Source organism: Zootermopsis nevadensis, unplaced genomic scaffold (assembly GCF_977971745.1).
Source record: "Zootermopsis nevadensis isolate Lab colony 2312 unplaced genomic scaffold, Znev_1.0 Znev_ptg000057l, whole genome shotgun sequence".
In the NCBI taxonomy this organism is placed as follows: domain Eukaryota; kingdom Metazoa; phylum Arthropoda; class Insecta; order Blattodea; family Termopsidae; genus Zootermopsis; species Zootermopsis nevadensis.
In genome coordinates, this window is record NW_028259188.1 from 213,000 (window position 1) to 229,564 (window position 16,565).

At 38.9% G+C, this 16,565-nt stretch overlaps 1 protein-coding gene and 1 long non-coding RNA gene across 19 annotated transcripts in view; one reads left to right on the plus strand and one right to left on the minus strand.

The window, feature by feature from the left end:
* LOC110834910 (uncharacterized) overlaps positions 1-1,065 on the plus strand; it is a 5,458-nt gene extending 4,393 nt beyond the window's left edge. Inside the window, exon 2 of the long non-coding RNA XR_002544723.2 lies at positions 590-1,065. This is a non-coding gene — a long non-coding RNA (uncharacterized LOC110834910). The remainder of the gene's footprint in view (positions 1-589) is intronic.
* The window catches only part of tutl (immunoglobulin superfamily member turtle), a 171,210-nt gene that overhangs the window by 16,520 nt on the left and 138,125 nt on the right, over positions 1-16,565 (minus strand). For 15 of the 18 annotated variants that reach the window (XM_087361314.1, XM_087361316.1, XM_087361322.1 and 12 more), the window contains 4 exons: positions 15,338-15,418; positions 14,016-14,201; positions 13,399-13,626; positions 11,772-11,853 (listed from right to left, as the gene is read on the minus strand). In XM_087361314.1, coding sequence (XP_087217440.1) covers positions 11,772-11,853; positions 13,399-13,626; positions 14,016-14,201; positions 15,338-15,418 — 577 coding nt within the window. The remainder of the gene's footprint in view (positions 1-11,771; positions 11,854-13,398; positions 13,627-14,015; positions 14,202-15,337; positions 15,419-16,565) is intronic. The other 3 variants (XM_087361320.1, XM_087361318.1, XM_087361319.1) reach the window with 2 other exon arrangements.

The following is a 16,565-nucleotide window of genomic DNA, read 5'->3' on the forward strand; positions in this document are numbered from 1 at the left end:
TTATACTTGCTTATTAAGCAGCGTTAATCATGGTGTAAAAGAACTTATATGAGCTTCTCACGTGCCAGAACACATCACTGGTGTTTTAGTCACAAGGCTTGTTCTGAAAGTAAGGTGCACTGGGACACTGTGGCATGACATTTACTTCCACAGAGACACAACTGCGTCCACACATGCAGACATCGTAGTTTATTTTCCTACACAATCAACATCCCTGTTACGGCACTTGCACCAGCAGGGAACCAAATTACTGAAGCCCTCCACAAAGAAACCCTGGGCAACCACATTTACCCAAGTGATCATCATGACAATAACATCAGAACCCTGATGATGGGGACAGCGACAGTCCCTGAAACGTCAGTTTTGTTGTTTAACCATATGACACAGCTGATCACCCAATAAGGTTTTATTGAACATCATTATTCACAAACCACTGACACAATAAATGCCATCAGAGGCGCCCACGCGCAGAAGGTCGCAACACCTCCGACGCATACCAGTGGAACTGCTGCGGGGCCTGCCAAGCTGCGTGTGGCATCATGCCATCTCGCATCTTTCTCAGTCTCTTTCAACAAACCTCTTCCCACAGGTTCTTCAACGTGACACAGTTAACATCCGATTGTCTCACCACTGACGACACGCAAGTGCACCAACAGGAGTCATTCTGCAGCCCAGAAGACTGGCACAAAAGTATTTTTTGTTGATGGGACTCTTCTGAATTGTTTTGCTGGCAGGAGGGGGTGTGCTTCTGTGTCGAGAAACCAATATCTCATCAAACAATGATCATTCAGTTCTCTAGTCTGGCTCCCATTTTGGATTAGATGTCACGTGTGCATACACAGATTTTGTGCACTCTTCTCACTGTTGAATCAAGTATTCATACTCCCTCAAGACTTGCCAGTAAACACTTTCACACGTTAACTCTTATCAAATGCCATGCCTGTCTGGAAAAACTTCATTTTTTATTAAGGAAACTATTCTTGTTGAAGAGATGGTGCTATTTTAAAGTTTTGTTATTTTGTACTCATTAAAGTCAGAACATGAATTAAAGAGAAACTGACAGCTTGCCTGTGGTAGTAAAGTTGAGTTCATACACATCCAGCCGGTATTCCAGCGTTTGCCACCCAACTGAGTACACGTGGACTTTCATTCTCAAAATATGTCTGATCTTTTCTTCTCTCTTTCAAACGGCCAATGCAATCAATTTTCAAAATTTACATAGACATGTGGGCATGAGGTCTGCAGACTAAGGTGGCTGAGGTTTCAAACTCCCTCTTCCTGTCCTGCAAAATACTCATTTAAACCTCCATAAGCAATACCAGAGGTGTTGAAACTTACGTGCTACCACAAAATGAAAATACAGGAATCTCCCCATTTGACATAGCCCCATTTCACAGCGAAGTGGTTGTACGTGAAAGCGTAGATAAGCATTTCCCAGGGTAGAAAACTTGAAGAGGTTGTTCTAAACATTGGTCACTTCAACCTCCAGACCTTACTTCACTAGACTTTTACGTACATGTAACATCAAGCACTATTTTAAGGGATGAATCACAGACACTGACAAGTAGCTGTATATGGGGTGTGGCAACAATAATTAGAATACTGATGAGAAGTGTGCAGAGTGACGAATTTGGCACAACACTGAACTTCCTTTCACATTTTGTGTTTCATCGATATTTCTATAACTAAACTTTATAAAATAGCGACAGTCTGAAAACTACACCGCAATGTTACAGGCGAGTTATATTTTGGTTCACATTTTTTAAACAGAGTTACGTCTCTAGACATCCTATTGAGAGCCAACATTTCTATACAAATCTCAACAGAATCATTATTAAAGGTCACTATTTAATCTAAGGATTAAGGAAGTCATTGGTTATGGGCTGGACAACCAGGATTTAATTCCCAGGAGGGGCAGGGACTCTTTCATTTGCTATGTCATCAAGATCACCCCCAACCCCTACCCACTTGGACCAACAGACCATTCAACGGGGGGTAAAACAGTCAGAGCATGATTCTACTATACCATCCTGGTATAATTTTTTAGGCAGATGAATAATAACCTTTCCCTTTATGATATATCACTAAGAGAAATTTAAAAATGAACTCTTAGAAAATAAGACAAACTGATGAAAGAAAGATTTTTGCTTGAGGCTAAGTGAACAACAAATTCCCTGATAACCACCAAAGAGAAAAAACAGAAGGGCCAGTGAATCCCACATTTTCTGAAAATTCATTTTCTGTTGAGGAACTTCAATATAAATGCCTACGTGTCAAAGTTATAAATTTGACAACTATCCCAAACATATCTTTGACATTTCAGTTACAGTCTACAAGAAAATAAATATTTTCTAAACTTCACAAATTTTGGGAATCTTAGCAAACATAATGTTGAGGCTGATAAAGATTTTCCCTACATCAAGTAGTATTTAAATGATGGCTGCTTTATACTTTTCAATTACGTACCTCCTTAAGCAAAATAATATTCCCAGAATGCAAAATCTGCTACGACATGAGTCCAATTCTATAGCACCGCCCCCCAAGATTCAGCTAATATCAGTCGTGGACATCACTCCAATCAGTGCTACGAGAAAATTCATGGGAAATTTTAGCTTCCTTTACCTTTTACTACCATATTAAAACCAGTTCTTTGTGTATTTTCCATAAATATGTGCATCTTAGCTTGGCTTGGTTTGAGAATTCATCATTGTTTTTAGAGGCAAAGAGGGTTCCGCAGACAAAAATATTTTGAAAGCAATGGTTTTGATATAAAATTTTAAAATAAAAGCAATCAGGCTGATGACTGCTAGGTTTCAACAAATTAATATTTAGAGAACACGCTCATTCATACATAACATATTACCCTTAAGATTGTACGTTATCCGCCTCTCACGTCGGGCACCTGACTGCATCCACCACAGCTGTTTCAATGTGTGCAGTTTGCATATTGCGAATTTAAGAAGTACAGAAATTCTGAGATGTACGCAGTTTGGGTCTGAGCTCTTTAGCCCTGAAGGATAGGGTAGAATTAAAAGGAGGAAGAGGAACGTGGAAATGTGACAGAGCCAATCAGGAGGCCACTCCTTATCTGCTGTATGCAACTATGATCTGCACTGAAAATATTTGACACTGGCTACATCTGCAGTGACTAACAGAAACTACCCTTTGTGAATCATATTATAATTTGGTAGTACCTGACAAATACTAAAGAAATGTATAGCGCTCGTAAGAAGTCCAGTTACCATCTCCATATTTTGTGTCTGATTATGTTTATTTGTTTATTTCACTTAAAAGTTTGTAGACCTCCCCCAATATTGTCAGAGTGATCAAATCAAGAAGAATGAGATGGACGGTGCATGGATGGGGCAAGAGATGTGCACTGGGTATTGGTCAGAAAGCCTGAAAGGAAGAGACTGCTGGGGAGACCTAGACATAGATGGGAGGATAATGTCAGGTTGGATCTATAGGAGTTAAAGGCAGTTGGATTTTTCTGGCTCAGGACAAAGATCGATGAAGGGCTTTGGTTAATTCGGTGATGAACCTTCGGGTTCTCTACGCCATCTAGTTAGTTAGTTATTAATATTTTTTGTGCAAATTTTATGAGAAAATGGAGGCCAGAATTGAAGAGTGAGTAGAAGTGCACTGACTCATAGAACGCAAAACTTTGCTTAAAATCTGTAATGGCTCTCAAATGAGACTTCACAAGCATAGAGCTGCAAAAGTGAAAAACTGAGGTGGGAATGTAAGTTATTCGAGACAGGAAGTATCAATAATAAGCTGCGAAGTGGTAAGCCACCATAAGAACAATAACAGTGTGCAGAACTCACTGCTTTCGTCCTTGGATCACCACAAAACTCCCTACACAAAAGATCCTCTGATACTGACATCAACGACGTAAAAGCACATTCAAATTATTCCAGGAGTGTAAGCGTACCAGCTGATGTCTGTCAATGAGTTGAGCCATAATAATTTAAGAAGACATAAGTTCTGTAAACGCTTCCTGCCGATTGCATTACTTCCAAGTGTGAAAATACGACGAAGGAGCCATTCACCAAAGTTGAAGGCAAAGAAACATTTACATGTGGATAATATATACATGTCTTTATAATTCCTTTTGATGACTCCGTAAACAACCAACATTCCAAGAATGGTCTGTGGCAGACACCATATTAATGTTCAGGTTGCGTGACTTAACAACAAGGAACACCTGCAAATATTTCTGCTCATGCTTGGAAGTGCTGTAACTGAAGGATTTGTCAGAACTGGGCAGTCCTACAAGAAGCAGTTATCTCTCATCATTCAACAATTCATTATGGGGTGGGTCACATAGGAGAACATCTGCAACGTACAGGAGAGATTAACAGAAGAAGTGAAGGAATCTCTACAAAATACAGTTAATAAATGTTACTCCTGCAAATTCTATGTTTCAAACCACACTGGAACTGGCAACATTACCAAAACAACAGCGCGCACACTAATATAATTTACACAAACATTCCTATACTTTACGTAGGCGGTAACAGAACTTTTTCACCTGTACGTCAGACACTGGATGAAGAAGAAAGTGAGGTTGGAAAATTGCACACTTTCCCACAGACAGACATGTTTTGCATTCATGAACTTAACGCACAGCTCACTTAAGAACATATTTTTCCGAAAGAATTGAATATCCTGTTGCTGGCTATAAAATTGGCTAAATATTTACTGAAAGTATCTAATAATAATGTACGCAGCATTCAAGAAAAATGATAATCGATATTATCCAATCTTTAAAATTTCACACAAATCCATTCACGTACAGAGGAGTTGGTGTAAGCTGATTGATGGACAGAGCAAAATGTACAGCAATAACCGTGTAGGACCATTCAAGTGTGTTGACCAAATCCCAAGGCAGGGGTCATGAAAATTTTGGCAGCAGAGTATAAACATTGTACTTCATCCTGCACGATACACAAATCACAAGTCAAAACACGGCACGCGCATACAAATGTATCACAATTAAATTTGTGAGAAATATTTTTTTCAAAACGTTAGCAAGACTATTACTTTCAACATGAATGCTCTGCTCCTGATTTACAGGTACGTATGCATTCTAGGGAACACAAACCTAATCATGGATCCTGGGAGTTAATAAGACAGAACTCGCAAACAAAATGCGCAAGTCATGTAAGGGTCTAATAATAAAATAATTTAAAATTAAAATAAAGGAAAAAGTGGAATCAAAACAAAAAAGTTCAACTACCTGACACTGGGCACTACTGACTATTTCATCACGATATTCCAGTGATGGCGAACAATCGGCAAACATGTCAGAAGTGACACGCAGGAAAGCATTTCTACTGACATGCCAAAAATTATTAATGAACTCGAATCTTAACAAATGAACAAATGTAATAATATTTCGAAAGTTTTACCTTAGGTTTCTTCTTACTTGCTTTTCAGCATTACCATCAGCTGAAAGTAAACAATTCAATAGTACATAACAACAATCAAATGATCCAACACTCCTTATGCAATGACTTAATTTAGTTAAAGAAACCTTCATCTACAATTGATTTCTGAATTAAAAATTCTAGTGTCACAATTGAATTTTCTAATTTTAATTCTAATAAGCTTCCTAATTCCGAATTCCTACTAATTCTGTGTGACTTTACTCAAACATCACACACTTTGAATATTTCTACACTTGCTACCTTAACCCATTTGCTTACTTTGCTCTATGGATCCGCTCCCAATTGCCTTTATGAAATACACAATTTACACAAATTTGAATCATGCAAGACAGGGATTGCCAAACGTACACCTGCGGCGACCAAAGTGTTCGCAGAAGAGTTACTGAGTGTCTGCAAGCAGCTGAGACAGAGGGAGTTTGGTCAGTGTTCACGCCCTACACCTTCTTAAATTCTGGATAGGTTTACGAAATATTAAAAAATGCTAATGTAACAAATTAACAGCTGCGAAAAAATAGGAAGTAGTGGTTTTAAACATGCACAGGATTTTGGGGTGGGTAAAAGAATTTGATGCCCATTTTGAATTGAACTATCCATCAAGCTGCCATCATCCTCCCCTCCAAAAAAGGTGACCTTTGGTTCAGGGATATGATGCATAATGTAAAGCCTGTCCTGCCGGTTTTCACATGACACGCTCTATGATCACAAACAAAACTCACATCAGGGAGTCACAGCTTTATAACCATTATATCCGGTATGGCAGAAATAGCAGTTATACAATATTCTCACTGAATTTGGTATACCAAAGAAGCTGGTGAGTCTAATAAAAATGTGCTTAAATGAAACCTGTAGCAAAATTCGAGTAGGTAAATATGTATCTGAGACATTCCTCATCAAGAACGGTCTAAAACGAGGAGATGCTTTGTCTCCCTGGCTCATTAACTTTGCGCTAGAATACGCCATCAGGAAAGTCCAAGCTAGGCAGGAGGGTTTGCAATTGAACGGGACACATCAGCTATTGGCATTTGCTGATGATGTTAATTTATTGGGGGACGACATAAATACAATGAAGAGGAACACAGAAGTTTTACTAGAGGCTGGTAGACAAGTGGGGCTGGAAGTAAATTCAGAAAAAACTAAGTACATGTTAGTATCTCGTTGTCAGCGGCAGGCGGGCAAAATTATCTTAGGGTGGCTAATAAATCTTTTGAAAGTGTTACAAATTCAAATATTTGGGAACAACAATAACAAATCAAAATGATACTCATGAGGAAGTTAGGAGGAGATTGAATTCCGGAAATGCTTGCTACTTCTCAGTTCAAAATATTTTTGTCTTCCCATCTGATTTCTAAGAACCTGAAGATTAAAGTTTACAAAACAATAATTCTGTCTGATGTCCACTCAGAGGGAGGAACACAGATTGCAGGTGTTTGAGAATCTGGTGTTGAGGAGGATATTTGGGCCTTGGAGAGAAGAGGATGGGGTATGGAGAAAACTGCATAATGATGAGCTTAAGAATTTGTACTACTCTCCCAAAATTCTCAGGGTGATTAAGTCGAGAAGAATGAGATGGGCAGGGCATGTAGCGCACATGGATGGGACAAGAGGTGTGCACCCGGTATTGGTCGGGAAGCCTGAAGGGAAGAGACCACTGGGGAGACCTAGACATAGATGAAAGTTGGATCTATGGGAGATACGAGTTGAAGGTGAATGGATTTTGCTGGCCCAGGACAGGGACCAGTACAGGGCTTTGATTAATTCGGTGATGAGCCTTTGGTTCCCTGAATCATCTAGTTAGTTACTGCAGAAATGACTACCCAAATCATGAAGTGCATCATGGTGGTATGACAACTATGCCTGGACAATGAATTTCACAGAACGTGGGTTTAGTGAATGGGTAGAGAGATATTGCTGTAGATGATGGAAGGATAAAATCTATGTGAATTCCACAAACATGAATGTGTTGTAAGCCAATGGGTTACATTGCAGTAAACATCAACCCAAACTGATCACGTAACTGTAGCAGTACAAGTCTCTGAGGGGGTGGAAAAATTAAGTTACCACAAATCATGAAACAGAGCAATCTTACTTTGGTATCATGTTCGCCACCACTGTATTCTATTTGTATTCTATGACACTAGTGTTTTGGTTCAAGTGAAACATTTTGTCATTCTCAGGGTCTGAACCTGCATTTTCCACTTTCCGTATCACTGTAGAGGACGCTATGTCTGTCGCTATGAGCACAAGGCGCACTTCTGTCATTTCACCACATGATGCTATCATGGTGACATGCATTTTCACTTGAATCAAAGCATACAGTTTCCAAAAACAGTACAATATCCACACAGAGTATTCCAATTCTCACATTACTAAACAGGATTCATATCAGAAAAATTCAGCAACTAGTTCCCCACATTAATATTCTGGAATGATGGAATCATCTGATTAACCTATTCAGTCCGAAACAAGCAGAGGTCTGACTAGGTACAAAGTTCTGGATTATATTTTATTTTAAAACTAGCAACATTAAATAAATTATTGCCCATAGGTTTTCACAGCTTTTGGCTGAGAGCCAAAGCTCTCACCCAAAAGCCAAAGTTACACGCTGAATTCATATTTCAGTCGACAGATTAAATAAATATGTAACTAAGGACCAAGCCACCCAATGGCTGAAAGCGCAGGTCCCCTGTTCTAAAATTCTTGCAACTTGCATGCCAATGCCATGTTGAGTCAACATGAAGGCAATACACAACAAAATTGAGGAAACTTATGATTCAAGAAACAGGACACAACAAAGCACAGTTCTTGAACATGTATCAATTACTGATCTGCAGACTTCAACTTACATTAAAAAGAGTAGACGGAAAACAAACTTAACGTGCGCAACTTGAAGCAAATTATTTTGCGCTGTTTTTCTACACACTTCAAACACAGACTGAAACACATCACGAGATAAGTTCTTTTTTCCTCTGTCTATAGAAGTCGATATCATCTTATTTCAAGAACCGCTTCACTACCATTTGCATATGATTATAAATTCTGGTTCCTTAAAACTTGCTTAATCCAGTGAGATTTTAAGTTTTCATGGTGGTGAGTTTAAAGATGACCATTTTCTGGGTTACTATGCCATGCAGTCTGGTTGGTCAATGTCTACCTGACTACACAGTGCAACATCTCACGAAATGGTCACCTTTCTGCTTAATCTGTTTTTGGTGCTGAAACAAAATCTGGAAACTACGGATTTAAAACTGATAATAATCACAACGGTGGTGGTGACGATGTGGAAAACAGTGACTTCAATAGACAGGCAATAAACAAACATAAAGCAATGTTCATGTCTCGGTTTCTCACAATGAATCCATAGAAAGATAATTTATAAGCCATATACTAACCACATATTATATAAATCAAAATTCACATCTGTTTCTGCATATAAAATGTGTTATGGTGTTAAGTTAGTGCACGTAAAAATCATCACAAATCCATTAAGTCTGTTAAGACAACAGGGTAAGAGTAAGCATTAAGTGATTCACAGTCACGTGTTTAAAAACGGACAGCAACAGCCCATCTTGAAAATGTTTAAGGCAGAATGTAAGAGTTTCGGTGGATCCACAGTTCCATAAGCAAACCATGAAAAAAAATCTCTGCTGAACATCAATATAATTAATCTTCAGAATTCATATGAAATCCAAACATAGCCAAATGTTAATTATACCAAAAAAAATATAGCATATTTACCAATAAATTTGATGCACAGTCTCCCTTTAATAAAAGGAAAATCCCACATTCTTAAATATTCACTCAAATGCAGTCATGGATGCAACTGACGGCAAACGAGCGTTAAAAATCAGTTTCCACAAAACTTGACACAGCTTCTATCTAAATGGCAACACAAAACTCAAATAGCCTCAACAACTGCGTTCCATCACAGCCAAGCAATCCCTCATTGCACCTCAAACATGTGACGTACTAAGAGAGATGTTGCGATACAATGAATGTGTCTTACTGTTTCTCAAAAGTCTTCTTCCAGCTAAACTAAGCGGGTTCCTGGTCGAAGCCTCAACACGTTTCTGAATTGATCCTATACAGGCAAGACAAACATTCAGTCTCAATCTGCAGCTGGCTCAACTTTTTCATGAGTCTATACGTCAACAAACATCACAGCAGTGTGGTATGGATGACAGCAGAATTCCTTTGAGAGCTTAACAACCAATGATGATGAACGAGTGATCCTCGGGATAGCACACAGAAAGCCAAAGGTGGAGAAATTAAGCACCCAGGGGAGAGAAGACATTGTCAATAAGATGAGCTGCCCTGATGGAAATGTCAATGGAAGATGACAAAGACATCAGCACACACTATAAGAAAAGGTGGTCAAATTATGGTCACAGTTACATGATGATAACAATTGGGTTCCCTTCAACAATTAAAAATGGTGTTACGAGGCGCGTCCTCAAAGTAAGTTTCCCTGGGGTCGTTTACAGAAACAAAACACAATTTCATGCAAATATTTATTGCAACAGATACAGCAAGTGTCCAGCTATTTTTCAACATATTCGCCACCGGAATTGAGACATTGGTCATACCGTGGGACCAACTTTTGAATACCTGTGTCGTAGAAGTCTGCCGCCTGGGATTGGAACCACTGTGTGACAACCATCTCCGCCTCTCTGTCATTCTCAAAACGCTGACGCTGACCGGACAGGAATTTCTTGAGGTGTAGGAAAAGATGGAAATCACTGGGAGCGAGGTCCGGGCTGTAGGGTGGATGATTAAACACCTCCCAGCTGAACTCCTGCAGGAGACTTGCTGTCCGTCGAGCCGTGTGCGGCCTAGCGTTATCACTGACCGCACTTCACAGTCGGCGGGAGCTGGAATAAGAACCTCCATCTTCAACAGCTGCAACGATGCTACTGTGAGAACGCGGGAGGTGCCGTTAGTGCATGCGCCATGCTACGTCATTGCTCTATCACGTACGCACAGTCGCTTCACTCAATATAAGGTTTGCTAGCTGTGGGACGAGTGGGAAACTTACTTTTGGGACGCGCCTCGTATTAACTGGCCACTGAGGAGAAGGATACGGTGAAGATGCAAAATGAAACAAAGAGCACTTGTGAGAGGACAGAGATGAAAAATGCTCGTCATAACACAGTGACGGATTATGACAGACAGTCAGAAGATCCAAGTACGTTATTAACATAACATCTACGTTCAGAAGTTTTAGAGTTTGCAAACAAAATTCCTTTGACATCAGTTTTTAGGGAGTAAGCTTCTTCCGATCGAGAACCCACTTCCGATTTTTGGACGCAAAGTAGGGCATAGTAGGATTTCAAGATTTCACGGCGGTGAGTTTGAAGATGGCTGTCTTCTGGGTAGGGCTCGTTTGACTAAGAAATGATCTACTGCAATAAATCTACCTACACAGCACAAAACGATAACACAGAAATTGACACAAATGCAGGCTTTAAACAGGATCTGAACCCCCAGACATGGAGCATGAGCATCCCAGGATCATATACACCGAGATTAAATGGATCGGCAAATAATGCCACAATCTGAAAACATTTTGCCACTACATATTTAAAGACTTCATCAAATAACAATAAACACATTGACATTTGAGTCAGAAAAGAATGATGTTGACCTGTAAATACAAATAAAAGACTTTCGGAGCATAACGAACAAGATTCGCCATATCACTAGCCAACTGAAGACGCTCCCTTAAAAGCAGCGTAAAATGGGAAGGGATGGATGAGCAAAGACCTCAAATATTAAATCAGGTCAAAATCAATCCAATGGTTCTTCAGACACTAGATGACACAGAATAAAAATTAAATTTAATTATCTCAAAATCCATTCGAGTTAAGGAAATAATTGCATTATTATAAAATGTGTTTTTCTTTTCTTTTTTTTCTGCAACTTTCTCTCAAAACACTTTTAAAATGTTTTGCTCCCATAAATAATTAGCAAGTTAAATGCAGACATGTCCATTACTCATTTCTGTTTCAAAAAAGTTTGAATGTATCAACTAATTTGAATAAAATAAGGGCTTGTAGCCAAAAAGTTTAACAATTAATAAGTAAAAATATTACATGATGAACGCAAGTAGACTGTCATCATGAAGAGATTAACATGAAGATCTAAACCTAACATAACATGTCATAACAAAAATATTATATGCAGGATACAACACATATGCTATGAACAAAATCGATAATAAAGGTACCAAATACAGAAACACACTCTGCATTCAGGAAAACATCTTATAAGAACAGCAAATATCATAATGCAACATAACATGACAGTAACCCTGTTACTTACTTTTTCAAAGGCACTTGGCTGGCCCCTGGCGGTTGGCCACCATTTCTTGCATCAGTCACTCGACATGCGACCATATTATATGCTGCGTACAAAATAAAGGAAAACTGTAAGATCAAAGTTCAACATGAGAAAAGTTACGTAACTGACTGCACATATACGTGAGGTGCAGAAGTCCATTCGGCGCATTTTAATGGTGCTTCAAATTTCATGCCAAATATGTGAATACCACACAGAAGTTACATATCAGGACTGTCTTTGGCTCACTGCCGTTAAGACATTTGCCTTCCCGAGTCACCAGATACTAATTACCATCCAAAAATTCTCATAGCCTGAGATTGTTGAGGAAATTCAGATTTCAGTGATTAACGTTAGATCCTATGTCTGACCTCCCATCTTTAATAAACACAGGACAAACTTTTATTATTGATATTAAAACATGAATTCTCGTTCATCTTTTACAGATCAGTGGTAACTTTATACACCACCAGCTTAAAATTCAATACCTCTGTACTTTGCTCACAGATTGTACATATGAGTTTTGTATAATTCTCAGAATAAACATTGATTATTTCCCTTAACAGCATGAACCAAGTGATCACTGTAATGTAAATGGGCTCTCTTTGTGGTATGGACTGAATTCTTATATTATTTGGATGAGCTTCAGCTTTAAAAGGTTAAAAACACTATTAAATGGAAGGATTATTCAGTGCCAAATCACGTGACAAAATTAACGCACTTGATAAAGTGATGAGAAGTTACTGTGACTGACTTCAGATACCATTCCGCCTTCCGCACAAAATTAAGAAGGAAAATCTCGAGGTCGCGGCAGCTGGTGTCAAGCGGAGACATTCGCCGAGTTACTACCAAACAGATGTAATGTCTCAGGCAACGAATTTTATAAAATGCAACTGCGTGAATTGAAGAAAAATTGGGAAAGAGAGGTAAATACTGCAGCTCCATATTTTTTAACTGCAATTTTCGAGCAAAATTTAGACAAGATCAATTTGAAAAGGTACTAACGATGGTACGTTACAGTCGAGATTACAAAATTCATGGACTTCTTCCATTGTCTGGTTGTTAAAAAAACACATCAGGGAAGCTGTATCTGCTTCCAGCCTCAGGTTAAGAGGGGGAGAGGGGCACCTACTCAGTTGTTTCTGATAGAAAAAAAACTAAACTCAGTCACTGTGATTCAGGTCAGCTCTTTCTACATCTTAACCTGAGGACTGAAGCATGCCCAGCTTCCAAAACATAGTGTTTTTTTTTTAACCAGGTGATGGACAGAGTCCATGAATTTAGTAATCCTGATTTAGACAAGATATTTTAAACTTCCCTGCACTCACCCTGTAAATATACTAAGACGGCTTGGAAGTGAAACAAATCATGAGCGCCAAGCAGATGCTCTGTACGCGCTTAACTAAACTGATATCACTATCATGCACTCAAAATCTTCAAACTAGAGTAACTGATAGCTCCAAGCAAAGGCCACCTTCCCCTGAAGGCAAAGGATATGCAGTGTGTATTGAATAGGGGAACGGATGAATCACAAGACCTGTCTTGCCAGATTCCGAAATTCACTTCCAAGCCACCTCAGAGAACCGGCTCTTTAACGAACATCAGCAGGTACCTTTCTCTTGTTTCCGACGTTTCCTCTTGTTGCATATCTTGACGGCACAGACTGAGAGAATGATGGCAACAATGAAGAAGAGGATACCGCCCACAACACCAGCGGTTATGGCCTTGTGTTTGACCCTCGCTGGCACTGGGTATTTAACCTCTTCACTACTTTCGTAACTTTTCAGAGAATTTGCCAGTACTCGAAAGTAATAGGTTCGTCCACCAACCAAGTTCTTCACTGCAAGCCGACACATCACACCATCAGCCACATGTAATGGCTAAGTATCACACTAACCAATTAACAAACTGTCTGTCCACTATCTTATTACTGATTATGAAACTCATCACTGGACACAAACTTCAGCCTTCCATCCACAGAACCTGTTTCCCAAGATCCATTTCTATATTATACTCCTTTCAATGTGACCTCTTTCTAAGCAGACGTCCAACCAAAGCTCTCTGTACGTATTCTATTCTGACGAAGCTACATAATAATGTGCTTTAAATCATGGCCTTACCATGAAAGGTCTCCCATACAAAAATATACAAGAATAAAACTTGGCATTAACACATGAAAAGATTCCTTGATTCTGCGTGTCATATTTGTACTTCTAAATTAAAACTCACCAAGATACGATGTGTCCTCGGGTCGTATTGAGGCTTTGTTTAAAGTTTTCCAACCTGAATCTGTCTTGTACTTGATTGTGTAGTACTGGACAAGATGGGCTCGCTCCAGTGGGGCTTGCCACGTGATTAGAAAGCCGTTATTGATCTCAGTGACAGTGAGATTCCGTGGTGGTCCGGGTTTAGGCCCTGCCAACATTCACACTCCACTTTATTCCTTGTAACAAGTTTAAACACAAGACAATTTTTACAAGTATCTGAGTAGTATATTATTTTTCTTTTGTAAATAAATATTCTGAACACATTCCACAAACATTTATCAAACTGTAGATCTTAAATGCTTTTGTGATAATTTATAAATTCTTGTAATTACAACATTAATGAACTGAAGGGCTATGCAGTAGCGTGCCCTGAAAAATTCTATTAAGAAAAAGTACACACACTGAATGTCCCAGCTGAGCGGTCAGTATGTTTACTTCATATTTGAGAGGCCCCTTGTTCAAATCTCTGGATATCCTGGGTTTTCTTCGTTTCTTCAGGCAAAGTGCTGGGATAGTACCTTAAATAGGCCATGACCACTTCCTTCCACAACCTTTTAAATTTGCGATTTGCTAAATTGCAGCCACTGAGAGTGTAATTAAATAAGTCATAAGAAAAACATTCTGTACACATGGGTTTGGAAATCTCATAATCAAAATTGAAGTTTTGAAGAGTTTTCCTCTTGGACGTACCGTATAGATATACATCACATTGCAATATTGCTCTGAACTCGAAAGGTTTCAGACTGAAATCTTGGATGAGAAACTCGCTATTCACTGAGGCTTCTTTTGTTTTATTCCTTAGTCCACTATTTTCATACCGAAATAAACCTCAGGAACATGTCATCACCACTTAGCTCCACATCCTTACAAATTCATCACTGAGAATAAAAGCTACACAGTTGATATAGCAGCAGTAAACAGACACAGAAATAAGCAAAATATCAAACATAAGTGACTGAACATTGTGCTTGAGCTGTTAGCACTCCTGCTTTGTATTTGGGAGGTCCCAGGTTCAAATCTCAACTCAGAAACCAGGTATCCTGAGGTTTTCCCCAGTCCCTCCAGAAAAATTCCAGGACAGTACCTTAAATTAGTCATGACTGCTTCCTCCCACATCCTTTTTTCCAATTCATTATTCACTAATCATTCGATGCTACATAGTCCGAGATACTGATAGTGTCATTAACTGAACTATAAATAAACCAAACGTAAGTGACACGTTAAGTACCTTCAGATTAAAGGAAATACGTTAATAAAAATGATACAGTCAGTGAAGCAACAAACCTTTGGGTCGCAGGATCGGTGGGTAGAGAGTGGCTCCTGTGGAATCAGTTGGAAAGACAATAAGACTATAATCAAATATGTCTGGAATAAAATAGAACAGTGGAATAAAGGCAATGACGTGTAGCAAACCAAAATAAAAGTTTAATGTACAACAAAACCACACTTCAGTAAACTGAACAAACACACACAAATCAGGAGGAGGGTCACGTCAGCATGTGCATGGAAATAAAACTGCAAACTGTAAAATAAGGGGCGTTTGGACTGCCACGGCTTCCTACTTCTCTCCGCCGCACCACGTCACAGACAAGTCGGTGGCAGACGATTAGCTTCCTTTGTATGGACAGCACGCAGATAATGGCAAAACAACATACCTCTTTATTCGCAACATAAAATTTACTTTGTGGCAACATATGTATCATTACACTGATTTCTAAACCCAAAACATTTTGTAAATTACATCTAATTTCCTTTATCAGATGAAACAAATCCTAATTACGATGTTCCACTCGGTACAGCCACTCTCCGGCACAGTGTCCGACAAATCATAAACACTGCATCACACGACCATCAGAAACCTTTTGGCAAGCCCTGCATCAGTCAGCTTAAAAGCAAGAATACCATGCCAACACCATTACATCTTCTTAACCCAAAGACTATAACTGTTCATGGATTTCTTCAGTCCATCCACACAGCACAGTACATTAAAATATGCCGCAATAATTAGAAATTTGTCATTAAATAGCCCAATCTTACATTCTAAAGAGACTTTATTATATCACCAGCAGTGTGAGGAAGTGGCCAGCCTGAAGAAACATATCAAAGACTGAACACCCAAAGCAACGTGTCATGACATGCAAAGAAACACAGAACAGACAGTCTACTGAAGCCATCACACTCCAGGAAATCGCCAAATGCGAACCAGTTCTTAGATCAAGAAACTTGATTTCTCTTTTGCTAAATATCCAAAAGACAAAAACATCGACCGGTAGTCAGACACTCGGATTCACTGATAAGTTGGCAGACTGCGACCACGACATAACATCACAACTTTTTATTCTGTAAGATTATATATTTTTATAATTTATTTTTTTTGTTTTATCTGATTTGTTCACTTTTTTAAAATCTTCAAGACAGAATTTCAGAAAATTTCTGGAATGAAAATGATTCTACAATTCACACAACAAACAACAACATAATTCTTGAGTCTGAATATAGGAAAAAACATCTG